Genomic DNA, 25653 nt, shown 5'->3' on the forward strand with positions numbered 1-25653 from the left:
TATGTGCGCTAATTAACAAAATAATGCTATTATAGTGCAAAGTTTATTAACATAGAAGTTATATAGTATTTTACATACATTTTTGCATATGTAAGACGCTCTTCTCATATAAAATAAAGTTACAAAATAATTATATTAGTGTATAAAATATAAACTCATTGCGAAAAAAATTTTAACTTGTTAACAGTTTGAAAATAGAATTGTACAATGCTAATTACTGTTACATTTATTACACAGTTATCAATCGATAAATCTTTGTATCAGTTATTTGATTCTGTATCGTCAATAATTGCATCCGTTGTCAACCTCTCCTTGTCCTCTGAATCTTTTCCTTCGTCTTTTGACTCTGTGCTCTCATCAATATCGTCAATAATTGCATCCTTTGCCAAACTCTCCTTGTCCTGTGAATCTTTTTCTTCGTCTTTTGACTCTGTGCTCTCATCAGTTTTTATTTTCTGGAAATAACAATTATACGATCGTGTATTAAAACGTTTAGTAGAATAAAGAATACTGAGTACAAATCATTATTTGTTATTACTTTTGTACTGTTCCCAGGTTCTTTAACGTTGCATATTTCCAGCAAGTTATATTTCTTGAATTTGTAGTAATTTGGGACCACGGATATAAGGCAGACACCGCGTACCACTTCCACTACCACAGCAAGCTCTGGGTTCTTCAGGTCCGCTTTATTTCCAGGGTTCTTCTTGCTTATTATTTCAGCCAAATCTTTAATAACTTCCTCTCTATGTATACTATGGTTACTGTGGCGACTGCAACAGAGTTGTGTGAGTACACCTATAACTAAAAAACAACTGCATTTTTAAGAAGAAAAAACATACTTGAACACAATGCTAAAAGTTTTTGGTTCTTGTGCAAAGTATTTTTCGAGAACCGAATCTGCCTTCTGTTTGATGTCATTCATGTACACTTTGCATACAACTTCGATAGGAAGTAATCTTAATATGTATCTTGTACGTGGTTCTTTAGTTTTGTCTAATTCTGTAACAATTTTGGTAACTAGCTGTAGAGGATTCGACAAAGAACTTCTTATGAAAATCACATTTTTTACACCGGTATCGACTACCTAACACAAAAAGAATACAAATATTATTTCGCTAAATACTTAAATTTATTAAATGACATTCTTCAAATTTACCTGAAATTTCGTGTGTACTGTCTTTAATTTATTGATTTCTTTATTCAAAGAAGTTGAGATGTCATCATCGTCGTCGTCTTGTTCGGTATCGCTGACAGAATCATTTTTTGTTACGGTAGCTTCGTTGTTATCGTTATTAGAGTCCTTGAATTAAAAAGAGTCTTTTTCATGTGTCACTGATAATTCTTTGATTTCCACCGTACCTTTGTGGTTTCTGATCCGTAAATTTGATCAGCGAATTCATTGAGTATTTTATAGGCATCCCGTACGCAATCTTTCTCACGAAAATTGCATGTGCATAAAAAGCCTGTTAAACCTGGTTCCAGGCTGAACTGTTTACGTCTCTTCTGGTTGTTAGCATTGTTTTGGTAATAATTTTTCTTCTTTCTTTGTATATCCATTTTTCAATACAAGTCGAAACCAACCCACAGTCTACGACAGTCTACGAAAGAAAAAGTGCCATGCGGTCGTGGTTATGTATGAATATTTAAATTTAAGATTGCGTTGATGGGCTGAATATATATATATTCGAAATAACAACTGTAATTGTTAGTATTTAATAAGCTCTGTAAAATTACGTACAATATTTATATTTAATATAGTTGCGGTAGAAATCTAAATCACTGATACTTCACTGTATTTATTGTTTACCGAAATTAAATTTGGTATTTGGTATTCCCACAATCCCACGTGAAACTAACCTCACCTGTAGTCTGCTGCAATTATTTAGTTTATGGTAGGAGGTTGTTTGCGAGGGAATTTCAAATGCGTTACCGGTACATATAAATAAAATCAAATAAATAAGTTTATTGTCAATATTTTATGAAAATATAATACGTTACAATTTAAAGAAGATCTGCCATGACGATGTTTCGACGTACAGCGTTACTAAAACCTTCTTTATATTTGTACCAAATACCGTGTTTCGTTAAAAAATCGCGCGAGCTGTTTGATTCTTTGTCTTTGTTCTTTTGCTTGTCTTGGTTCACCGTAATGACCCTTCCAAAAAAATCTTTGTACACCTACAACAAAAGATAATTTCATTAATACATATGGTGTCTGCAAAACATTACTTATTCAAATGAAACTTACAATTTCCTTCATTTCTGCCTCAATTCTTTTAGGGTTTTCCGCAAAAGTGAGTGGCTTAGCAATTTCGTTTTGTTTATTCGTTTTTGTTTCCGATTCTGGTGCCTCTGTTGCATTCTTTTTTACGTTAGTGTCATCTTTTTTTTCGGAGGAACTATTTGTTTTGAGCAACGCATTCGAGGCACGCCGTAAGCGCTCAGCTTCCAGCTCTTGAACAATTATTTGTTTTACCGCATACGCAAGGGTTCGACGATGTTTGCACGCGGGGAGAACACCAACTTCAAATATGTTTCTGGAAGAAAGAATGATATCGATATTCTTCAAGCGAGATTTTAGTAATAATCGTCCAACTTACGGATCTAGCGTATAGTCATAAGTCCCATCGATTGTTTTCTCTTGCGTGAACGTCAAACCAAATTCGAGCAGAATATTTACCAAACGAGCAATGTCTTCTCGTTCTTTTGCCGAATGTAGATGCCCAGAAACTGTTCGTAATCGTGGGCATAATAGGTCTGGTAGAAAAGGAGCGATATCGACTGCCAACGTTATGACATCGCGCCCGCTGCTTCTATAAACGGTTGTTAGAATTCCTACATTTTTCGCTTGCTTCTGGTGCATCTGTAATTTATAGATTAGCTTTACAAATTGTCGCATAGATGTCAAATCGACAGTTCCGACTTCTTACTGTTCTTACTTCGAATGACACAGACGGATAAGATAGTTTAACGGTTCTCGATTTGGCAAAATATAAATGCCACGTGATAAACGCGTAATTCGTATACGGCATAACAGACCACACTTGTGAGCTTGCAACTAGAGATATTATTTCGTCGAAGAATTGAAACCATTGCAAGCACACAGATACATGGTTCAATTTGTCAGAACAGATTTCTGGATAGTTGTGAAATATGCCCTGTGCTAATTTATCCGTTTCTCCTGAAACAAGACATAAATTACAAAAAGACATTATGGCAAAAATGAGTAGTTACTATACACCCAATGACTATTAATTACGAGCAAGACTCTACCGTTTTGCACAGTTTTCAACACAAGACGAACTCTCTCTGGAATAGGAAGTACTCCACCCCTGTTCATAGGTATCGCTAGTATTTGCTTCCACGAGTCGAATAATCCTTTCCTGCTGTCTTTCAACGCAAACGACAAATTGTCTCCCAACTTGGCGCCGCCCATGTACTGCAGTGCTCCCAAACATGATCGAACATCGCAACCGGATATCTCCGCTAATTTCAGAAGCGCATCTGAATTCACTATCAGGTTTTCCTTTCGTGATATCTCTATCAATCTGTCCGCTAGCCTTGCAGGACTCACTTCCGGTACTGGTATAATAAGCGCAGTTGCTCTGAGTGGTCTGTTGTGCATAATTTTTTTTGCAAAAAAAATAACTCGATATTTTATAAATGTTTCGAAATGTGCGAGTGTTAATCAATCAAACAAAGTCACCTTAACGAAGGAGTATACGGTTCGTTGCAAATGCATATTACAGGTCGGCTGCATGTAGTTGATTGTTTATTCCCCTTTTCCTTTTTACCTTTCTGGACTAGTTTACCTTGCACAAATTTGAGTAAGAGCTCAATCGATGCTGCCGGTGCCCCATCGATTTCATCTAGAACTATACAATTCGGCCGCGGCTCGCTTCCCATCACAGCTCTCATTTGCGTCGACGAAAGAAGGACTTGTCTGAGTTTAAAAACGCAAATTAATAATGGTACCGATTCTCTTTCATTCTTTTGTGGACTTACCTAAAGGCGTCAGGACTTCTTTCATCGCTAGCATTAACTTCCACCACGTTGTAGCCAGCATGTTTAGCTGCCAGATGAGCTAATGTGGTCTTTCCCAATCCAGGTGGTCCAGTTAATAAAACTATCCTCTGAATTGGGAATCCTTTACTGTCTACCTCTTCGAAATCTTTCTCGTGTCTGATCTTTTCATTGTTGAATTTCCTATTTTTGAACATCGACTGTTGTTTCTTCCTTTTGCTCTCAATGTAATTTCGGTTAAACACCACTTTATCCCAGAGTTTTATCCAATGTAATAAATGTCTGTTCACGCTCTCATCCGAAAGTAATTCTATGTAAGATCTCGGTCTGTACTTATCGACCCACAGCTCGGTGTCCTGTGCATGGTCTACGGTGGAAGTATCTCCAACGTTTTCGCAACTAGTCCGTTTGGCATTCTGTACCATCTGTAAAGTGGAAATAAAATTTTACAATATATTTCTACGCTTTTGTTTATTCGCTTACAATTTCTTCAGCTTCTGCCTTCAACTGGTTATAAGGTACGGGCAATAGATTAGAAAACTTATGTTCACAGTTATTCACGCTGGGTACTGCGTCATTTTTTATCCTGATGTATATACGTTGCGCGTCGTGTGGTCTGGTTAGAGCCACAAAATTCCATCGTGGAACTCTTAAAGATATCGTGTCCTTTTTCCTAGATGAAATTGGCAATCGATGAATAAAATAGCAATTAAAATAGCGAATACTATAATTCCTGTATTTTACGTACTCTTCAAAGTGTTTTCTTTTAACAGTCACTCCTATATTGTGCTCGTGGAATTTTTCCCTGGCGTCTAATACTACTTTGATTACATCTTGAGGCTGGTCCCATCGTGGTTTCTTTTCTCTATGTTCATAGATATCCACTGTAGCGATTAACAATACATTTAAATAAATCGAACTGATGCATATAATAATATAACATTACACAGTTCACCTACCATTTAGATCTATGATATCAGAAATGTCACCAAACAGGTCATCGTAGTTCCGTTTTTTTATACTTTCCGACTCAAAATTATTGGAGCAGCGAAAATCTTGACTAGTACCAGGGGCACAGAGATCATTATGGCTATTAGATATTGGAGTATTTAATTCTTTATGGACATTATGTGTGGGAGTGTTTAACTCCTGAAAAACACTAGGCGTGGGAGTGTTCAATTCTTTTAATACGCTAGGTGTTGTTCTATTGGATTCATCTTTCTCCTTAGGTAGCTTAAGTAAATTTTCCGATCTTTGTGATATTTCCGCTTTTTTTTTTTCAATCTCTACGGTAGAATAATTAAAATTAATTATTATTAATCTGGTAGATTCGAATCGTTTTGTTTATTTACATACTGTGACAGCTTTTCGGTACAAAGATATTTTTACGAAAATTGACATATATAAAAACAAATCAATTATTTCGAATAAAATATTTATAATTGTTTACTATAATCGCAGAAAAATAAGTAAACAATTTGAAATAGAATTTTAAGATCAGGGTTATATCTTGCCTACCTTCTATCTCTCTCAGAAGTTCGTACTCGTCTTCGTGAGCCAAATCAAATTCTTCATCCGGATCAGGAAATTCTGAATCCATAATTGTAATGAATTATCAAATATATATAAATTCGAATCCATAAGATATTTAGTTAAATATTGTTGTTCTATAGAGTCAACCTCTGTTGTACATTTCTTGATTTCTATCTATGTACTCGTTCTGTTACGCTTTCCTGCGTATTTTGTGGCGGCAATTTTGAACGAGTAAGTGCGTACTAACTCGATAAACAAGAATACTTAATAAAAAGAGATGTGCACGTGAAAATAGTCCTTCTAAAGACTACTCTAAATTTTTGTGAATATTGCATTTTTCTGTATGTATACACATTGTACAATGTAAGTGCACTTCGTGAAAAGTAACAGAAGTACATAATCGTTTTTCAAAGTCATAGAGCATTATTCAATGTTTTCCCAGGTGTATCGGATCCGTGTATCGGATCCGTGTATCCGACCCTCTCCGACAGTATGTATACAATGTGTAAATCATTATAAGTTCGCTTCTCTTGAGTATGCCTCGCATTCCGAGTGACGTGCAATTGCTTCACCCATCGTGTTTCGAATGATAAATACCATTTGCGGAGTGCAGGTCGCATGCGAAATAAAATCGCTTATACATCGCTAAAACATTTTACGAATAAAGTAAAAAATACGACCTGTCGCCTCTAGAAAAATCATACCAAAATAAATTGTTATACGACAAAAGAGGGTGGTTTGAATAACGGCTTCGGAGAAAGGGGAAACTCGACGCTCCACCAAACGTTCCTTGAGCCTAACCCTAACCAGAGAGGACTACCTACATATGTATTATATATGTATATACATATAGGTATACCGGTATATTTACGTATTTCAGACTTCAGTACGTTGCGTGTTGCGATCCGTGCCAGTCGATGTAGCGTTGCACGAATAACGTCGCAGGGTGGGTCGTGAGTTCCTCGTTCAGTTTAAAAATAACGTCTGCATTCGGTAAACACTCGAGTGACAGTATTACTCTACCAGGACCAATACGCTGTAATTTGACAACGAAGTGCTATAATTCAGGCTGCATGGAATTAGACAACGATCATCCTTTCCGTGTATGTATCACCACTGCACAACCTTCAAGGGTGAACCGTCGGACAGCTCTATAAGATGTGTACCGAAATACATATCATTTTTCATTGACTTAACCTTTAACTTTTAGTGGGCCGGCTTTTTTTCATTGAAACATTGAATTCTAATCAATTCAATATATGTTACGAATGTTACAGTGGTGTGTAAAACAGCTTTTAGCTTGTTGGTTACATCAGAGAGTTATGCAAATATTCTGTATAGAATACGTTAACTTTACCCTAATTACAAAGCATAAGATTAGAGTATCGTTTGGTGATAATTTAAGCTACGTTCGAATGGTTGAATACATATGAATATTTCTGGACAAAAACGAACTCGGGCGTTGAAGACACGCAACGTTGGTCGATTAAAATACAGACAGCTATTTACTGTGAATCCGGTTCCGTGATAGTTTCGATCAATAGTTCTGTTTGTTTGGGTCTGGTTTGCTCGAGCGATAAGATGTTACGCTTCTTAATGAAGCGTTATCAAACCGATAAATAAATTCGCAGTCTTATTTTCGTATATTCTCTAAGTGTTCCTCTACATATATGTACTTACGTACAGCTGACCGTATAACCAAATATTACTAACTTAATTAGTAATGAATATAGTTAACTTTTAAATTATAAATAAAGTAAGGTCCTCCTAAGAGACTGTTATTTTTCCAGACGGAGTGAAGCATGTCGAACTTCTTATCTACCAAAGTAGTCGGTTGCATCGGAAAGTGCACTTCCGGTCTGACCCCCAAGGATTTAGACCGCATCACAGATAATATACATACAACCCTGGATGATACAGAAGGCATAAAAGTTTTTGCTAGATACTTGGAAAAACGCGAACTTACGGATAATATCAACTGCCTGAGGCTGTACGAAACCTGTTGCAAATGTATCGATGCAGCGGAAAAATGTCGGTAAGTAAAACTTGTTGATACACGGTTGCAAAGTATTACAAATACCGAAGTTTATTCCACTAAAATGAAGCGCATCCTCGAGATAAGAATTTTTTCGCAATAATTCGCCGTTTTCAGGTGTGACCGGTCGTATGGTTGGGTCGGTAAAACAGTTTTTCCTTTTCACAATTTATTATAATTCGTCCGATCGGAGTCTGTAAATTATCATGCATTTATATTAATGCGGATTTTAATTTTCAGAGAATCGATAAAGGAGCAATCGCTGGAGGTATTAATAGGCCACGTCACGGAAGTGAGAGAAATGGCGGAAGATTTGGATGGTGTTACTCAAATAGACTTGGCTCTGATGGAGAAATACAACAAGGCTTTAAATAGCAAGTCGAAGGCCGATTTACTCGCCGTTTTGGAGGATACCAGATACCGGTGTCGAGAGCATTTGAGGAATATCCATGGGAGCTTCAAGGAGTACGCGTCGCAACCATGTCCATTGAGAAAGTGATCAACGAATGAACTTTCATGATCGGAAGTCGACTTATACATCGCTTAAACATTTTACGAATAAAGTAAAAAATACGACCTGTCGCCTCTAGAAAAGTCATACAAAAATAATTTGTTATACGACAAAAGAGGGTGGTTCGAATAACGGCTTCGGAGAAAGGGGAAACTCGACGCTCCACCAAACATTCCTTGAGCCTAACCCTAACCAGAGAGGACTACCTACATATGTATTATATAGGTATATACATATAGGTATACCGGTATATTTACGTATTTCAGAATTCAGTACGTTGCGTGTTGCGATCCGTGCCAGTCGATGTAGCGTTGCACGAATAACGTCGCAGGGTGGGTCGTGGGTTCCTCGTTCAGTTTAAAAATAACGTCTGCATTCGGTAAACACTCGAGTGACAGTATTACTCTACCAGGACCAATACGCTGTAATTTGACAACGAAGTGCTATAATTCAGGCTGCATAGAATTAGACAACGATCATCCTGTCCGTGTATCACTACTGCACAACCTTCAAGGGTGAACCGTCGGACAGCTCTATAAGGTGTCTACCGAAATACATATCATTTTTCATTGACTTAACCTTTAACTTTTAGTGGGCCGGCTTTTTTAACCGACTTCGAAAAAGGAGGAGGTTACTTAATTCGATCTGTATGTGCCTTTTTTTCCGCTTTTTTTTCTATGTATATTCACCGATTACGCCGAGATGGATGGACCAATCGTAACGAAACCTTCTGCATCTTGTAGAGTATGTTCCCGGGATGGTCCCGTGCAAAAAATTTTACATTTTTTATTAATTACGAATTTATTTGCGAAAATGTAGGGTGGTGATACCGTTGTGAACTCCGCTGAATGTTAGGGTGGATTTATAGTGGAGCTGCGAGCATCGATGATAGCGGCGCGGTGAAAACAAACCAACATGCGTGACAACATTTCGACACATACTAATGAAAAAGTACATATGTATTTTCATTGTTTTTCTTTTTTTTTCACCGCACAGTATTGAATGTTGAAATTTTATAACCAAGAACTAAGTTGCAATGTCTTGTAAAGAGAAAGCCCGTTTGGCGATTATTTTAGCATTAGGATTAAAAAAAAAAGTTAAAAGGTCCATATGGATGAAAGAATGGCTGAAGAAGAGAGAGCGCTATAGTCATGTAAATTTACTGCGCGAAATGTCTGAAAATTCTGAGGATTTTAGAAATTATTTTCGAATGGATCCAATGAATTGTTATATTTATTTAATAATAAAGGACATAAATAAAAAAATTAATTTATTAAAAATTAATATTATATAAGTATATAATTTATTTATTTAGACATTCCCCTATAATATAAAGGTTATATTATAAACCTCTGGACACGCCTGCTCTACAACATCATTCAGACTGTTAGTCTCCCCTGGTCTCCCCTCCACTTCCCGTGATTGAAGCTCGGATTTCCAAATATCTGGAAATCCGTCAGTCCATTTCATCAGTACATCAGTATTAATCTTTCACGATCAATCCGAATCAATCCGAATGTCAATCTTCGACAAAACTGTCATTCCGATTGACCGTGTAGGGGCCGCCATAGTGGAGCTGCGAGCATCGATGATAGCAGCGCGGTAAAAAGAAACCAGCATTCGTGACAACATTTCGACACATACTAATGAAAAAGTACATATGTATTTTCTTTGTTTTTCCTTTTTTTTCACCGCACAGCTCACCTCGCTGCTCCACTAGACATTAGGAATATATATAAGGAATAGACATTAGGAACAGTAACGACACGACGTCGTTACCGTTATCGGTTGCGGCTTTCAGATATTTATAAATTACGATTTGGAATGTGACGGCTGACAGAGATAAAATAAGCGTGAAATAAAAAAAAACTTTTTAAAAAGAAATTAAACCGACCTCGAAAAAACGCACTAAAAAGTATAAAAAAGTGTGAAATAAAACAAAACTTTTTAAAAAGAAAAAACGCACTAAAAAGTATAAAATAATTTCCATTTAATTTATGTGAATACACACGAACTTAAATACAATACAATCTTTTCGCAGGCGGCGCAAAATTGAAAATTGTCGACACTGGAAATTACGAAAATCCTTCAATTCTTCTAAATACTAATATATTTATATTTAAATAATATATTTTTGCGCCGCCTCCGAAAAAGATTCTATTGTATTTAAGTTCGTGTGTATTCACATAAATTAAATGGAAATTATTTTATACTTTTTAGTGCGTTTTTTATTTTTAAAAAGTTTTGTTTTATTTCACACTTTCTTATACTTTTTAGTGCGTTTTTTCGAAGTCGGTTTAATTTTTTTTTTAATTTTCATTGAAACATTGAATTTTAATCAATTCAATATATGTTACGAATGTTACAGTGGTGTGTAAAACAGCTTTTAGCTTGTTGGTTACATCAGAGAGTTATGCAAATATTCTGTATAGAATACGTTAACTTTACCCTAATTACAAAGCATAAGATTAGAGTATCGTTTGGTGATAATTTAAGCTAAGTTCGAATGGTTGAATACATATGAATATTTCTGAACAAAAACGAACTCGGGCGTTGAAGACACGCAACGTTGGTCGATTAAAATACAGACAGCTATTTACTGTGAATCCGGTTCCGTGATAGTTTCGATCAATAGTTCTGTTTATTTGGGTGTGTTTTGGTCGAGCGATAAGATGTTACGCTCCTTAAAGAAGCGTTATCAAACCGATAAATAAATTCGCAGTGTAGCATGTATAGAATATTCTAGAAAAAATTTAGAATCGACAAGCTTCTAAAAGCTTCTAGAAGCATAGTTTGTAGACGACCGACGTGAGGAAGCGACGTAAGGGGAGCGCGCGAAAAGACGAATCGCGCTTAACGACCGCTGTTGGATTTATATAAATAGAGGGTTCACGGAGGGACTCGGCCTATTTTGCTATTCCGAGAGAGAGGACGAGGTAAGGACCACGGCCGCTCTTGGTTAGCAGTAGCGCCCCGGCAGGAGAGTACGGCGATAATACCTGGACGCCTGCCGGGAGAACGGGAGAGGACGGGAGTCTGTTCCTGGTCGCTCGTTCGACATGGAGAGTACGGCGATAATACCTGGACGCCTGTCGAACGAGAGAGAACGGGTCAACTCCTGGCCGCCCAGGCCTCGGCAGGAGAGTACGGCGACAATACCTGGACGCCTGCCGAGAGGGAACGAGAGAGTATTCCTGGCCGCTCGTCTCGACAAGGAGAGTACGGCGATAATACCTGGACGCCTTGTCGAGCGAGAGAGGACAGAGTACCTTTTGGACGTTTGAGCGAGAGAGGTTGAGAGTGTGTTCCTGGCCGCTCGTCTCGACAAGGAGAGTACGGCGATAATACCTGGACGCCTTGTCGAGCGAGAGAGGACAGAGCACCTTCTAGACGTTTGTGAGAGAAAGGATGAGAGAGAGAGAGAGAGAGAGTTTACATATTCTGTAATTCGAGCAATTGAATTATTTTATATACTTCACCTTCCTGTACCTATTTTCCTAATTCCAAAATAAATTTATTTGTCCAGCATATCCTGTTAATTCCTATCGTTATGGCTACAAATTTGGCGCCCAACGAGCAGGCCTCGGACCACGACCTATCCCAACCTGATGACCTGTCATCATCCACGTTCCAGCTGTCCGGTTCCCAGTTCTCCCAAGTCCTGGAAATCATCCAGCAAACAAAGTCTATAAAAGAAGGAAGCTTCGCAAAATGCACAGCGCGCTTCGACGGTTGTCACGATTATGCAAAAGTCGTTGACTTTGTATCGACGGCCTCCATCTTTAAAGACATTGAACATATCACCGATGAAAATGCGATTCGAGGACTACCCCTTCTCCTCGAAGGACATGCAGCCACATGGTGGAGAGGTGTCAAAACCACCGTGACTACTTGGAAAGAGACAACCGACCTCATCCGTGCTACCTTTGCCCCCCGAAAACCTGCGTACCAAGTATATCGAGAAATATTCCGCGAACCACAGGACGCTAGAACGGCAACTGATATATTTATCAGCAAAAAACGGGCAATCCTTGCAGAACTACTGACGCTACCAACAGAGGAGGTTCAAATAGACATGTTGTATGGGCTCCTGCGCTTTCATCTGCGAGATCGAATTTCACGAGATTCTGTGAAGACATTCACGGACCTCGTGAAGCGCGCACGGAGAGTCGAGGCGTTGGAGAAAGAAGCCCAAAAACAAGAGTCGCCAAAGTATCCGGAAAACCGATCTTTGAAAAGAGGACCCGATCCACGATGGAAAGAACGACCACGCTGCGGGGTCTGTCGTAAATTCGGGCATAACAGCCAGGAATGCAAACACAGGACGTTCTTGGCACCTGCGAGACATAACCATACGGAAACAGCACATACGACTACGAGACCACCTCTGAAGTGCTATGGCTGCGGAAAGCCAGGAGTCGTACGTGCAAAATGTCCTGAATGCAACAAAACGACTACAACAACATCAACCCCAGCCGCTTTCTGCTCCGTCAACATTACAACACAACCCAGACCACGACCAACGGTAGCGGTGACTATTGAAGGCGAAAAGGGACTCGCTTATCTGGATACCGGAGCGAAATGCTGTGTAGCCAGCCAGAGTCTGGTAACAATTCTAAAAGGGAAGGGGTTGAAATTTGAAAAGAAGTTCATGCAAGTCGCCCTAGCAGATGGAAATCCTCGAATGCGTGAAGTCATGATCACTAAAGTTGAGGTCCACCTGGAAGGACGGAAAATCACGACTCAGTTCATCGTCCTCTCCGGCAGCAAGGACGACCGCACACTGTTAGGAATGGATTTCCTGGAAGACGCGGGAATTGTTATCAACACCCCACAACGAAGTTGGCATTTCGTAGAAAACCCAGACGAAGGATTCGATTTTCAGGACGAAATCGGAGGATTGGAGAACAGGGCAACTCCAGAAATTGTACCGTCAACCGCGAAGAAGCCGAAACGGTTGCAAGAGTATCTGGAAGAAATAGATGAGGAATTTCTGACACCACCACCACCTTTGCTGAGTCCGATAAAACGCCCACCAAAACACAATCGAACAGAGGCCAAAACTGAATGGTCTGGCATCGAAAGACTGTTCGAACGATGTCTACGGCACTGCCAGCCGATTCGTACAGATATTGCCGGCGTCGAGGTAAATGATTTAAGGGAGGATGAAGCTGTTCAGGACCACCGACAGCTGAGGCAATTCACCGGATAGACACCGGTGACCATCCCCCGATCGCAGTTCCACCCTACCGCCTACCACCTACAAAAAGGGAGCTGCTACAGGAAGAACTGAATAAGATGCTGGCCGGCGACATCGTTGAGGAATGCGAATCACCCTGGGCCGCACCAGTCGTCTTGGTACCAAAGAAAAACGGTGGTATTCGAGTATGCGTCGACTATCGACGCCTAAACGCCATAACAGTCGGCGATTCGTACCCGCTACCAAGAATCGACGATCTACTACATGCGGCCAAGAAAACAGCCTATATGTCCGCCCTGGATTTACAGTCAGGGTACTGGCAGATCGGCGTACGGACCGAGGATCGGGATAAGACGGCATTCACCACTCCGTTCGGAGTCTACCGATTCAAACGCATGCCTTTCGGGTTGAAGAATGCTCCAGCAACGTTCCAGCGACTGATGGATCGTTTGAAGTCGGGTCTCGGACTTCGAAACATACTGGTATACCTGGATGATGTACTGGCACTCTCGTCAACCTTCGAAGAACACATAGAGGATCTGAAAGCTGTATGTTCCAGGCTCCGGAAATTCGGACTTCGGATGAACCGTGAGAAGTGTCGATTCTGTTGCCAAAATATCAAATATTTGGGTCACGTCCTTACATCACGAGGAATACAACCGGACCCCGACAAAACGAAAGCCATACTGGATATGAAGGCGCCGGCGAATCTAAAACAACTAATATCATTTTTGCAGACTTGTTCCTGGTATCGTCGATTTGTACCGAACTTCGCCAGTATCGCAGAACCACTTACACGATTAACACGGAAAAAGGTTACCTGGGAATGGGCTTCACCACAGCAGCAGGCGTTCGAAGGTTTGAAGAGGGCCCTGACGAACGCACCAATTTTGCAGACGGCTGATGAGACTAGACCGTACATACTTCGAACTGATGCCAGCAGCTACGCTATCGGAGCAGTTCTCCTCCAGGGGAAGAAGGACACCGAGCATCCAGTGGAGTATGCCAGTCGCTTGCTGTCGCCAGCAGAAAAGAATTATTCGACCACGGAACGAGAAGCACTCGCCGTAGTTTGGGCAGTAGACAAGTTCCGTGGCTACATCGAGGGAACGGACGTCACGATCGCCTCCGATCATCAGCCCTTGAAATGGTTGATGACACTGAAGTCACCAACCGGACGATTGGCGCGGTGGGCACTACTACTGCAACCCTACTGTCCGAAAATCGAGTACATTCCCGGGCGATGCAATGTGGTGGCAGATATGCTCTCGAGACTTCCAACAGAACCATGGGATGATCAGAAAAGGACGGATCTTGCCGGCCTCGTCGTCGACATGCCAACACGTAGTCCTACCGAAACCAGGGATCAGCAGCTCAAGGATGACAACCTGAAGGAGATCATCGAGGCCCTGGAATCTACAGACAACGACGACGAAATGAGGAAATGGACCACTCGAGGTTATCTCCTACACGATGGTGTGTTATACCGGCACGCCCCGAACGTGGATTCCGAAGAAGCACAACTGGTCATACCAGTACACGAAAGACAAGGCATCCTGCGGTCCTACCATGATGACCCCACTGCCGGACATTATGGAATCCAACACACTCTACACCGAATAATAAGCCGATACTTCTGGCCAAGGATGTCCAAGGAAATCGCAGAATACGTCCGGTCCTGCATCGAATGTCAACGTTATAAGGCCAGTAACGTTAAACCCGCCGGCTTGCTTCAAACACCTGTGATGCAACGTCGATTTGAGGTACTGGCCTTGGACCTTTTCGGACCTCTACCAGCTACGAAGAAGGGCAACCACTGGATACTGATCATCGAAGACACCGCTTCCCGATGGGTTGGGGATATTCTCGTTGCAGCAAGCAACAGCGGAGACGTGTGCAGACGTCCTAATCAACGAGGTGTTTTTACGATTTGGACTACCCCGCCGAATTATCAGCGACAATGGCACGCAGTTTATAAGCGGCGTCATGCAGCAAGTTTCCCATTGCTTGGGAATCCAACAATCCTTCATCCCTGTTTATCATCCGGAGGCAAATCCAGTGGAGAGGAAAAACCGGGACCTCAAAGCGCAGCTCGGAATCTATGTGCGAAACGATCACACATCCTGGGACGACAGACTTCCCGCAATACGTTTCGCCATGAATTCGGTGAAATGCGAGACAACGGGATACACGGCGGCCTATCTCACCTTTGGACGAGAGTTGAGGACCCCAGATGACACGGGTCGTGACCTGAGGGCGGTCGTTCACGGAGAAAACTTCTTGCCAGAAGTCACTCCGAAACTGCTCGCCTTGGCAGACACCTTGCGAGTAGCGCAGCTGACGCAGGAGGATCGACAGGATCGTCGAAAGCAGTATGCGGATCAACGGCGACGCGAAGGTCCAGACTACCAGCCCGGTGACCTTGTCTGGGTAACCACCCACACGCTGAGCAAACGACACCATCATTACTCGTCTAAACTGGCGCCGAGACGTGACGGACCGTATGCTGTGAAGCGGCGTATCGGAGCGAGCAGTTACGAGATGCAAACCAGAGACGACACGCCGGTGATAATTGGAGTTTATCACACCTCAGCACTACACCCTTACACTGGAGAACGGGACCAGATACCTGCACCCGTGGTACCCATCCGCAGGCGCGGACGACCACGAAAGCGAAGGAGGGAGGACGAAGCCGGTCCTAGTTCCGACGACGTCACCTGTTAAAATCCTGGACTACTCATCGGGGCGATTTCGTGTCCAGAGGGGGAGATTGTAGCATGTATAGAATATTCTAGAAGAAATTTAGAATCGACAAGCTTCTAAAAGCTTCTAGAAGCATAGTTTGTAGACGACCGACGTGAGGAAGCGACGTAAGGGGAGCGCGCGAAAAGACGAATCGCGCTTAACGACCGCTGTTGGATTTATATAAATAGAGGGTTCACGGAGGGACTCGGCCTATTTTGCTATTCCGAGAGAGAGGACGAGGTAAGGACCACGGCCGCTCTTGGTTAGCAGTAGCGCCCCGGCAGGAGAGTACGGCGATAATACCTGGACGCCTGCCGGGAGAACGGGAGAGGACGGGAGTCTGTTCCTGGTCGCTCGTTCGACATGGAGAGTACGGCGATAATACCTGGACGCCTGTCGAACGAGAGAGAACGGGTCAACTCCTGGCCGCCCAGGCCTCGGCAGGAGAGTACGGCGACAATACCTGGACGCCTGCCGAGAGGGAACGAGAGAGTATTCCTGGCCGCTCGTCTCGACAAGGAGAGTACGGCGATAATACCTGGACGCCTTGTCGAGCGAGAGAGGACAGAGTACCTTTTGGACGTTTGAGCGAGAGAGGTTGAGAGTGTGTTCCTGGCCGCTCGTCTCGACAAGGAGAGTACGGCGATGATACCTGGACGCCTTGTCGAGCGAGAGAGGACAGAGCACCTTCTAGACGTTTGTGAGAGAAAGGATGAGAGAGAGAGAGAGAGAGAGAGAGAGAGTTTACATATTCTGTAATTCGAGCAATTGAATTATTTTATATACTTCACCTTCCTGTACCTATTTTCCTAATTCCAAAATAAATTTATTTGTCCAGCATATCCTGTTAATTCCTATCGTTATGGCTACAGCAGTCTTATTTTCGTATGTTCTCTAAGTGTTTCTCTACATATACGTATTACTTACGTACAGCTTACAGTACGGTACGTACGCGTCCGTAACCTACATACAAATGTTACTAACTTAAGTAGTAATGAATATAGTTAACTTTTAAATTATAAATAAAGTAAGGTCCTCCTAACAGACTGTTATTTTTCCAGACGGAGTGAAACATGTCGAACTTCTTATCTACCAAAGTAGTCGGTTGCATCGGAAAGTGCACTTCCGGTCTGACCCCCAAGGATTTAGACCGCATCACAGATAATATACATACAACCCTGGATGATACAGAAGGCATAAAAGTTTTTGCTAGATACTTGGAAGAACGCGAACTTACGGATAATATCAACTGCCTGAGGCTGTACGAAACCTGTTGCAAATGTATCGATGCAGCGGAAAAATGTCAGTAAGTAAAACTTGTTGATACACGGTTGCAAAGTATTACAAATACCGAAGTTTATTCCACTAAAATGAAGCGCATCCTCGAGATAAGAATTTTTTCGCAATAATTCGCCATTTTCAGGTGTGACCGGTCATATGGTTGGGTCGGTAAAACAGTTTTTCCTTTTCACAATTTATTATAATTCGTCCGATCGGAGTCTGTAAATTATCATGCATTTATATTAATGCGGATTTTAATTTTCAGAGAATCGCAGGAGGTATTAATAGGCTACGTCAAGGAAGTGAGAGACATGGTGAAAGATTTGGATGGTGTTACCCGAATAGACTCTGCTCTGATCGATAAATACGACAAGGCTTTAAATAGCGAGTCGAAGGCCGATTTACTCGCCGTTTTGGAGGATACCAGATGCCGGTGTCGAAAGCATTTGAGGAATATCCATGAGAGCTTCAAGGAGTACGCGTTACAACCATGTCCATTGAGAAACTGATCAACGAATGTACTTTCATGATCGGAAGTCGCCATGTTGCACGCGATTTACGCGTGAGCGCTTCTCGGTGACGTTGATCGTGACGGATTGACTTCTCTTCTGTGTTCGAACTACATTTGTAATTTAATAAATATGATAATTAACATATGTATCTCTGTTGTTACATTGATTGTGTAGAAAAATGAAAAATACCTCGTTCACAAAAATTAATTGCTTAAACAAAAGATAGTGTCCTATCAATGAACTACTACTCCGAAGTCGTTCACGCTGGTCCTCATTTTAGTCGCGAACAGTTTTCAAGTTGATGATCGGCGTGCCAGTTAATTTCCTCGCACATCATTTGATTCACGTCTACCGCTTAAACGGTGAACCATCTCTCGAAAATTATGGAACACACGCGCCTGCCACAGATTTTGATTTCGAAAAGGGGCTACATCACAAAGATTAACGGTATTCGGGATACGGTGAACTCTTTGGAGGAAAGTTTCATGGTGTCCCGTAGTCTCGAGGCTGAACAATGGCTGAAACACACGACGTTGAGGACGAAGAGCAAATTAGTCGCGGAAGACTTGAAGAAAGCGAACAAGCGCAACAAGAATATGTTGAGTATGTAGGTAACGTTTTAGAGAAAAATGAGCTTGGCTGTTGTGAATATGTAATCTTGCAGACTTGTTCAGGCAGAGCGTGACGGACGTCCGGCTTGGGAACGAGATTGCATTGCCGGAGTCGTTGAAGAAAGAAGTTCAAAGAAATTGGCATCAGAAGTATTAAAGTTTAAAGAAAAATTTAACGAAAGAAAGGGACTAGATTACCCGGAATATTATTTAAATAGCGAAATTTCTGATCAGATACGACTCGTTGCTGATGCAAAATGACAAATTGAAGAAAGAGCTTGCAACCGCTAATCGTTTTCTGAAAGAAAAATGCGCAGAGGTACATCTACTTCTGGATCTAAATCGTGGCATAATCGCGCGTTAATATTCACCGATGAAAAATATAGGTCGACAACCTGCAGCAAAAGATGTTAGCTCTCGGAGACAGGCTGGCGGAGAGTAACGGAGCCGTCGAAAATGTTTGCAGAAAGTATTTGAGGCTGAAGAAACGGAAGGATGAGCAGGAAACCCTGCTGCGTGGTTCCATCGAGACGCTACAGGTTGAAGCAAAATCAATTAGCGGTTCAAGGCTGCGGAACAATTGCATTGGCCCTGCGATATCTAATAAAGACGTATATGGGGCATACGTGCGAATCTTCTTTCATGATCGCGGATGATTACCAGAAGCGTATCAATCAATTTTTTAATCATTGCGTTGTACCCGCAGAAGCCTACGTAAAAACTTGTTGGTTTCAGAATGAAACTATTGTCGCTATTAAGAGAAATTGATTAAGAAGCCCCTGGTAGTTAATCTTTAATTTTGATAGGTCTATTAAGTTATCGCTGCGCTGGTAGGTGCATAGCGTTAAGAAACTTTCGATATTAAATATTTGTTTGACGCAATTTCAAATAGCGGGAAGAGTAGAAAAGTTTAAAAATATCAGAGATGTCTTGGGAATAAAGAATGAAGAATTCTATTCGGTTTCTATCTGTTGCAATTGACGCGAGAAATGTTTATTTGAAAATGTTCACTCGTTAGGACGTGTTGAAGAAAGCAAGTGTCACGGCTACAGAGAGAATGACAATGTCGCTGAATCCGAGCATGGAGACGCTGCTGGCCCAAGAAACTCGACGCAGCGATCGTCTGGCTCGCGAGAACTCTCTCCTGAGGGTCCTTTTGCAGGAAGCGAGACGCGACGGCAGGGTAGGCGTGGCTTCCATCGAAAGGACTCGTAGTTAACGTCCGAAGAAACTTGTAAGCTTCGGTCACGTTTTCTAGAACGAAATGAAAGAATTGCGTTCGGACGGAAGAAGAATGTGTAAAGCCATACAGTTGCTTCTTTTTAGCACGTTAAGGGGAAGAGTATAGGCGTTCAGGTCGCGCGTTTCCGAACGTGGGACGCGCGGGGCCAATGTTTAAGGACATCAAAATTATGCAACTAAAGGTAATAACCGGATAAAAGAGTCACGGTAAATTGGATCAGTGCCGATCGATGCCCAGTGCTTCACTATAAAAAGAGCAACACTGCTGAAAGTCGTCTTACTTGGTGCTGAATAGCATCGAGACCGTTCCGGAGCCAGGCCGCTCTCGATCGTCATGTAAGTTACTTCGACATCAATTTCGTTTTCTCGATTAGTTTATTCAATATATGTATTTACATAAAAGTGTTTTATTTACATCCTCGCAGGTCCAAAGAGTTCGCAGGGTCAACGCACAGCCAGCATAAGACATAAGACATAGTATTCTCGAGAGTGAAATTACCGAAGATATCATGTCGAAAATATACCAAGTACTTCTGACAATCTTCTCGCTTCTTCTCGCTCCAACGATCGGTCTGTCGTTGCTGGGCCTGTATCTCTATCGTCGTGTGATCGATGTCGTCTTGAGGATTCAGTTGAAGGAGAAGTACGTGGGTCTGTTCGATGGGGCCGACAGCATCTGGGCCATAGAGGAGCCATCGGCCCTAGCCGTGAACAACATCCTCTTGATCTTCGAGAAGGACGCTCGGCATTCGAACACAAACTTCCTGGACAGCTTCAGGGAGTTGGTCAGGACTCGCGTCCTCTCTTCGTTTCACGAGAAGCTTCTCCACAAGAGGAAGAAGAGATTCGGGTACTATTATTGGGAGAGAACGGAGGAGATTGACCTGAAGGAGCGAGTCAGGTGGTTAGAATACGATAGGAGCAGCTGCGACGGATCCTGCGACAGCGTCTACAACGGTCACCTGAAGAGGATCCTGTGGAACGTCTGTAACCAGCCTCTTCCCGAGGACCACACCGCTTCTTGGGAGATTCTGGTCGGAAAATGCTGTCCCAGGTCGAGTCACCATTACCTGCGACGATTGGAGGAACGTTTGACCAGCAGGATCAAAATCCCTGTCCTCTTCAGGGTCCATCATTCCTTGGGGGATGGTATGGCTCTTCTGAAATTCTTCAAGGAGGTCATCGTCGACAAGGAACCGGTCCAAGACACTTGTGTGCACATGGAGCACGCGAGTTTCAAAGTGAAGAGCCTGGAATCTAGGAAGACCAATCCCGTGAAACCTTCTTTGATCGGGGACCGAAGCTTACGGAGCTCCCTGCAAAGGGATGTTATGTCCGCTTCGATGCCGTTCATTCATTTCACGGTGTTCTCTCAAGTCCTGAAAGTGCTGATGGCACGGTTTTCGGAGGGATTCAAGTTTCTACAAAATCTGACCTGGGAGGATGCGAAGAGCAAGTTAAAGGTACTCGCAGATAACGAGATAGAGAGGCTGAGAGTCCTTCTTTTGAATCTCTGGAAGAACGTGAAGGGATTGGTGAGATTAACGAAGATCGTCGTCGGGAGTCCTGCTTGTCTGATCGCTCAGGCTTTCCGCAGTATGGATAAGAGGTCGCTTGGCAGTTTTGTCTAGTCCGCTTTGGTTTGAGGGATAGTTTGAGGAGCAATGTTGCGTGGTCTTGTTTCAGTGCGCTCCACGGAGCAGAGCTGACAGGTGAGAAGTTCGTCTCCTATTGGCTGGAAGACGATTTCAAGAACTCCTGCGACCAGAGACTCTTCACCAAAATTCAGAACATAAAAGGGATCACCGGTGCTAGATTCGGGGACGTTCTACTGGCTGCTCTGTCTGTTAGCCTACACAAACACTTCGTTCGTGTACGGAAACCCTAAATTCCCATTATGTATCTTCCTGACAGTTTCGCGACTTTTTAACCAAATAACATTTTTAGACGAACGAGCCTATCCCGGACGCAATGAGCGTCATTCTACCAGCGAAGATAGAAGAATGGAGCGAAGATATTCCACTGAAGAACAACATCTCGGTCGGAATATTGCCGCTTTGCATTTCGAAGATAGGAGGGAAAGCGTCCGCGAATCCGGTCGAGAACTCCGAAATTTTGGAACGGCTTGAGGATGTTAGGAGCGCGCACGATGCGCTGAAAAGGAGCCCAGATTATATGGTGAACTTCTTGGTGATGAAGTTCCTGTCGGCAGTGCTTCCGGAGAGATTTATGCGATCGATCATCAGGAGCCATAGCACCGTAGTGTTCAGCAACTTGGTCGGTCCTCGGGAAGTGAAGGTGTTGGGGCATTCGGTGAAAAATATTGTCTTCTGGATACCGAACAGGTAAGATTTCCATTCTTGTTGCATTTCTCCACTAGAGTTCATCAAATAATGAAATACTTTCAGGGTCGACACAGGAATCGGATGCTCTCTGTTAACTTATCGAGGCTACCTGCACCTGTCCCTGATCGCTGATAAAGCTCTGGTGCAAAACGAGAAAGTTCTCGCACAGATTCTGGAAAATACCGTGCAGGAGATTGACAACCTCTACGACAGACTGACGTTGTCGTTCTTCTCGAAGAAACTCCGCAGGAGTATGTCAACGCCCACGAAAAAAGGTACAAGATCATCGAAGAAACCGGATAATACGATAGCAAGAACCGAAAGTATAAGAACATTGTGATCAACAATTATCAATTTCAGCAATCGGTGCGTTGTAAAGCTGCGGAGAAGGAAGTCCCCTCGACTATGGTTCTTTTAGTCGTGCGAGTGTACCGCGTGTTGTCTCTGTGCGAAAGATTTTTTACTGCAAACGAAACGGTTTTGTAACGAAAATGTGTCGACTATCATAGAAACCTTCGCATGTTAACATTCTTGTAAATAATTGCTCTTCGACCATCCTCTTACGATTAGCCTCGTGGAAATTGTTAATTCCACTGGAACCATATTTATCCAGCAACTCGAAGCTTACTTGCGTTCGTAACATCCACGCTTTGATCGTCAAAAGTCAAAACTATATTTCGAACTTGTACATATATGCATGTATCTTCTAGTAAAAGTATATTTTCCGAAACCAAACGCTTTTCGCTTCTTGTAAAGTTGAGCATCTTCTGACGTCACCGATTGTAAAGATCGTACAGTTGTAATATTATATTAAAAAATGTAGACGAGTCTGCATTGTAAAAGGTGTACTGCGCTTAGAAAATAAGGTATCGTGCAATTTGAAGCAGCAGGCCAAGAGGAAAGCAGAATAGGAAGACGACTGCGTGAATTGTTAATAGAATAAGGAACTCCAGGGTTAGTTCCATTATTGCTGCGACTCGATACGAGAGATCAGGCTCTTCGTTACTGAAAGATGTTGATATTCGATCAACGGTTCGACTTGAGGAACACGTACGGCCAGAAAACGATGTCGAAGAGGGCGTTGAAGAAGGAGAAGTTGGATCGCTGGCGATCCGAACCTTTCGGGTTTACGTTTATCAACGAGCTAGTTTTCTCGCGAAGAATCGGCGGATTTTTCACTGTGCTGCTTTTACTCCGTTTCTTCATTCTCTCTTTGTCGTTGTACCTGTCGGACGAAGTTCCTTCCGAGCTCGTATCGACGTATTTGCGATGTCTCAGAGGCCTGTCAGAATTACAATCAGAATTACAACTTTGAAGTTCATGGAGGAGTGGAATTATAATTTTATAAATCAGCGGAACCATTTCTTCTTCTTGCATTTCTCCGGAGACGAACTCTTCACGTCGCTGTCGTCATCCGGTCGACTCGAGGATGGTAAATTCTGATTCGTGCAGGTCGTGCAAGGACAATTTAATTTCAGATTTTGTAAGATCGATAGAACTTGGGGATGATGCAGGCCGTCGATGATGGGTGTGGATTCGTCGGTCGACGACAGTGCACGATCACCTTCTGCCTCCGTTTCTGAAGTTTTCTCATCGTCCCAGACTATTCTGGAAAAACATGGCAATTATATGTATTATCGATCAATTATCAACCTTACTCAACCCTTTTAGTTGCAATCTTTTATGCGATACGCGAGAACCAACTTAGTATCCTTTACAGTTTTCTCGTAATGAACCTTTTCATTCTTAATCTCATCTCGAACTTGATCAGATTGAACCGTCGTCGCTTCTTTTTCTGATACATCGATGCTGTAATCATTGAAATGATTCGGAGAATTATTAAATGAAAGATGGATCGTTGAAACTTGCAAAGTTTGAACTGACTTGTTCTGGTCGCAAGTAGGAGGACATTTCGAGTTCGTACAGTCTTTTAGTTTTCTGCTGGCGGTAGTTTTCTTACCCTATTGGATATAGATCACGCTTACAACTATAGTAATGACTTCTGTTTATTTGATTTCTAATCGAAATACCGAACGAAACTCCTGCACCGTTTGGATCGGCAAAGCAATAATTTTCGCTCTGGGAATTCGGCTGCCTTTTACCGGAGGAACCGACAACTTCGCAACATTCTTATATTCTACCGGCTCTTCGTTCTCCTTTGCCTTCTCGTTCTCGATATCGTTCTCAACTGTCTGATCGCTGTTACCTTTCCCGATCAACTCGATCGTCGTGATCTTGTACGATAGATTCTGAGCTTCTGTGGTTTGCTATGAATCGGAAGATCTTCAAATATTATGAATACACTAGAATTTTAAGCCCCATCCGCTCCAAGCATTTTTCGCGAATAATTAACGGAACAGGGAAGGGGAAGAGGAAAGGGAAAGGGAAAGAAGGATCGAACCTTCAAGAAATTGGTCAGATTTTCGACGTCAACGACGCCGCCGTTGCCGACGTTCTCGTTCTCGTCCTTCTCATCGTTGGATGATCCAGATGCCACCGATTCCTTCGTACAATCGGCAGTCTTGCCTGTTGGCGATTGCGCGTTATATTTCACTCGTTTCGTCCCCGGAGCTTGATATCTTTTCTGAAAATTCTTCCTTGACGTAAATCGGCTTCCGACGCGAATTTTCACGGCCCTCTTTTTAACCGGTAACCCACTAACCATCGGGTAGCGACCGTTCTTCTTCAAATCGAGGAAATTAGGCACGTCCGGCTGGCTGACGGCAGCGTCATAATCGTACGTAATAGTTGGCATCTTTTGTCCACGATTTTGCCCGCTAAAACGAGGCGTGGCCAATTTCTTCACCGGCGACGAATCGCGGAGCCCGCGTTGAGATCTCGCGCTCATCGTTTTTTCGACATGGCGACGATTCCGACTAAGAAAACACGGAAATTTTTAATAAATCCGCGTCATCTAAGAAATATTAAATTGTCCCGAAAGCTCGTTTCGTTTTCAATCAATGCATTCGATGCAAATTGAAACCAGACGAGAGAAGAAATTACGAAAGAAACTTTTGAGATAACTTAATATATGTGGTACATTTTCATTTCTCATGGTAGATTTAGGAAATTTCTATTTTGCATCCGCAGTCTATTTAAATGAAATCGCCTGCAATCTGTCAGGATCCAGTTCGACGCACAATATGAATTTGCATATGAGAACGTACGCGGAAGCGATCGAGCCACGTGTTTCCGGTTCCAGTCGTTTTTTCGTGTGCCTGCGAGGCCTGAATTTGCTCCAGAACTTCAGGATTGCGTTCGAGGACCCGATTTCGATCTTCTTCAAGGTCAGGCTTGGTTGATCGACAGAGGTTACGGGTTTCGATGCATCACCGGTCCATTCTGACCTCTTCGTTCGTTCCGCCTGTTGCGGCAATGGCGACTTCGGTTTCCGGCGGAAGCGCGACTGAAATTGGAAGTGCGGTTTCCACGGGTTCGCCAGTATTTCCGGTGCTCGTTGTTACATCTTACGGACTAACGTCGACATGCCGGCCAAATTTCTTCCCCGATCGTATCGCGTTCACAGTATTTTGGTTAAACAGAAGACTTTTCACCGAATCCTCCACTGCCATCTCGATCGCCGCGTTCAAATACATATCACGTTTGCACGCGAAT

At 42.5% G+C, this 25653-nt stretch overlaps 7 protein-coding genes across 13 annotated transcripts; 4 read left to right on the forward strand and 3 right to left on the reverse strand.

Annotated features, from left to right (window-relative positions):
- Positions 1–25: 25 nt before the first annotated feature.
- On the reverse strand, positions 26–2016 carry LOC143212286 (THUMP domain-containing protein 1 homolog). Its single transcript, XM_076430906.1, has 6 exons — positions 1999–2016; positions 1360–1598; positions 1157–1300; positions 840–1084; positions 539–770; positions 26–455 (listed from the first exon to the last, which is right to left on the reverse strand). The coding sequence occupies exons 2-6, from the start codon at positions 1555–1557 to the stop codon at positions 261–263; spliced, it is 1014 nt and encodes a 337-aa protein (XP_076287021.1). The 5' UTR covers positions 1558–1598; positions 1999–2016; the 3' UTR covers positions 26–260.
- Cutlet (chromosome transmission fidelity protein 18 homolog) lies at positions 1855–6460 on the reverse strand. 2 transcript variants are annotated; one of them, XM_076430893.1, is made up of 11 exons: positions 5542–6460; positions 4983–5309; positions 4772–4907; positions 4507–4696; positions 4006–4448; positions 3707–3943; positions 3274–3614; positions 2940–3181; positions 2601–2863; positions 2249–2537; positions 1855–2178 (listed from the first exon to the last, which is right to left on the reverse strand). In XM_076430893.1, the coding sequence occupies exons 1-11, from the start codon at positions 5621–5623 to the stop codon at positions 2002–2004; spliced, it is 2727 nt and encodes a 908-aa protein (XP_076287008.1). In that variant the 5' UTR covers positions 5624–6460; the 3' UTR covers positions 1855–2001. The 2 variants fall into 2 exon arrangements, with proteins under 2 accessions (XP_076287008.1, XP_076287009.1); XM_076430894.1 differs by lacking the exon at positions 1855–2178 and having other exon boundaries at positions 2375–2537; positions 2681–2863.
- LOC143212288 (uncharacterized) lies at positions 6269–8523 on the forward strand. Of its 3 annotated transcripts, none has more exons than XM_076430910.1 (3): positions 6269–6659; positions 7347–7591; positions 7832–8523. In XM_076430910.1, the coding sequence occupies exons 2-3, from the start codon at positions 7359–7361 to the stop codon at positions 8088–8090; spliced, it is 492 nt and encodes a 163-aa protein (XP_076287025.1). In that variant the 5' UTR covers positions 6269–6659; positions 7347–7358; the 3' UTR covers positions 8091–8523. The 3 variants fall into 3 exon arrangements, with proteins under 3 accessions (XP_076287025.1, XP_076287027.1, XP_076287026.1); XM_076430912.1 differs by lacking the exon at positions 6269–6659 and adding an exon at positions 6712–7276; XM_076430911.1 differs by lacking the exon at positions 6269–6659 and adding an exon at positions 6713–7197.
- On the forward strand, positions 8500–17975 carry LOC143212290 (uncharacterized). 2 transcript variants are annotated; one of them, XM_076430913.1, is made up of 3 exons: positions 8500–8642; positions 17109–17353; positions 17594–17975. In XM_076430913.1, the coding sequence occupies exons 2-3, from the start codon at positions 17121–17123 to the stop codon at positions 17835–17837; spliced, it is 477 nt and encodes a 158-aa protein (XP_076287028.1). In that variant the 5' UTR covers positions 8500–8642; positions 17109–17120; the 3' UTR covers positions 17838–17975. The 2 variants fall into 2 exon arrangements, with proteins under 2 accessions (XP_076287028.1, XP_076287029.1); XM_076430914.1 differs by lacking the exon at positions 8500–8642 and adding an exon at positions 16029–16287.
- Positions 17976–18162: 187 nt separating this feature from the next.
- Positions 18163–19743, forward strand: LOC143212291 (uncharacterized). Its single transcript, XM_076430916.1, has 5 exons — positions 18163–18443; positions 18505–18601; positions 18686–18770; positions 18838–19062; positions 19539–19743. The coding sequence occupies exons 1-5, from the start codon at positions 18224–18226 to the stop codon at positions 19668–19670; spliced, it is 759 nt and encodes a 252-aa protein (XP_076287031.1). The 5' UTR covers positions 18163–18223; the 3' UTR covers positions 19671–19743.
- Positions 19744–19890: 147 nt separating this feature from the next.
- On the forward strand, positions 19891–22790 carry LOC143212282 (uncharacterized). Its single transcript, XM_076430895.1, has 6 exons — positions 19891–20029; positions 20119–21302; positions 21380–21566; positions 21641–22038; positions 22102–22313; positions 22399–22790. The coding sequence occupies exons 2-6, from the start codon at positions 20203–20205 to the stop codon at positions 22413–22415; spliced, it is 1914 nt and encodes a 637-aa protein (XP_076287010.1). The 5' UTR covers positions 19891–20029; positions 20119–20202; the 3' UTR covers positions 22416–22790.
- LOC143212283 (uncharacterized) lies at positions 19898–25629 on the reverse strand. 3 transcript variants are annotated; one of them, XM_076430898.1, is made up of 7 exons: positions 24701–25629; positions 24440–24622; positions 24069–24305; positions 23923–23999; positions 23743–23847; positions 23398–23646; positions 19898–23320 (listed from the first exon to the last, which is right to left on the reverse strand). In XM_076430898.1, exons 1-7 carry the CDS (start codon positions 24884–24886, stop codon positions 23065–23067), a joined length of 1293 nt encoding a protein of 430 aa, XP_076287013.1. In that variant the 5' UTR covers positions 24887–25629; the 3' UTR covers positions 19898–23064. The 3 variants fall into 3 exon arrangements, with proteins under 3 accessions (XP_076287013.1, XP_076287011.1, XP_076287012.1); XM_076430897.1 differs by having other exon boundaries at positions 19901–23320; positions 24440–24914; positions 25206–25629; XM_076430896.1 differs by having other exon boundaries at positions 19899–23320; positions 24440–25629.
- Positions 25630–25653: the final 24 nt, after the last annotated feature.

Source organism: Lasioglossum baleicum, chromosome 9, assembly GCF_051020765.1.
Source record: "Lasioglossum baleicum chromosome 9, iyLasBale1, whole genome shotgun sequence".
Taxonomy (NCBI): domain Eukaryota; kingdom Metazoa; phylum Arthropoda; class Insecta; order Hymenoptera; family Halictidae; genus Lasioglossum; species Lasioglossum baleicum.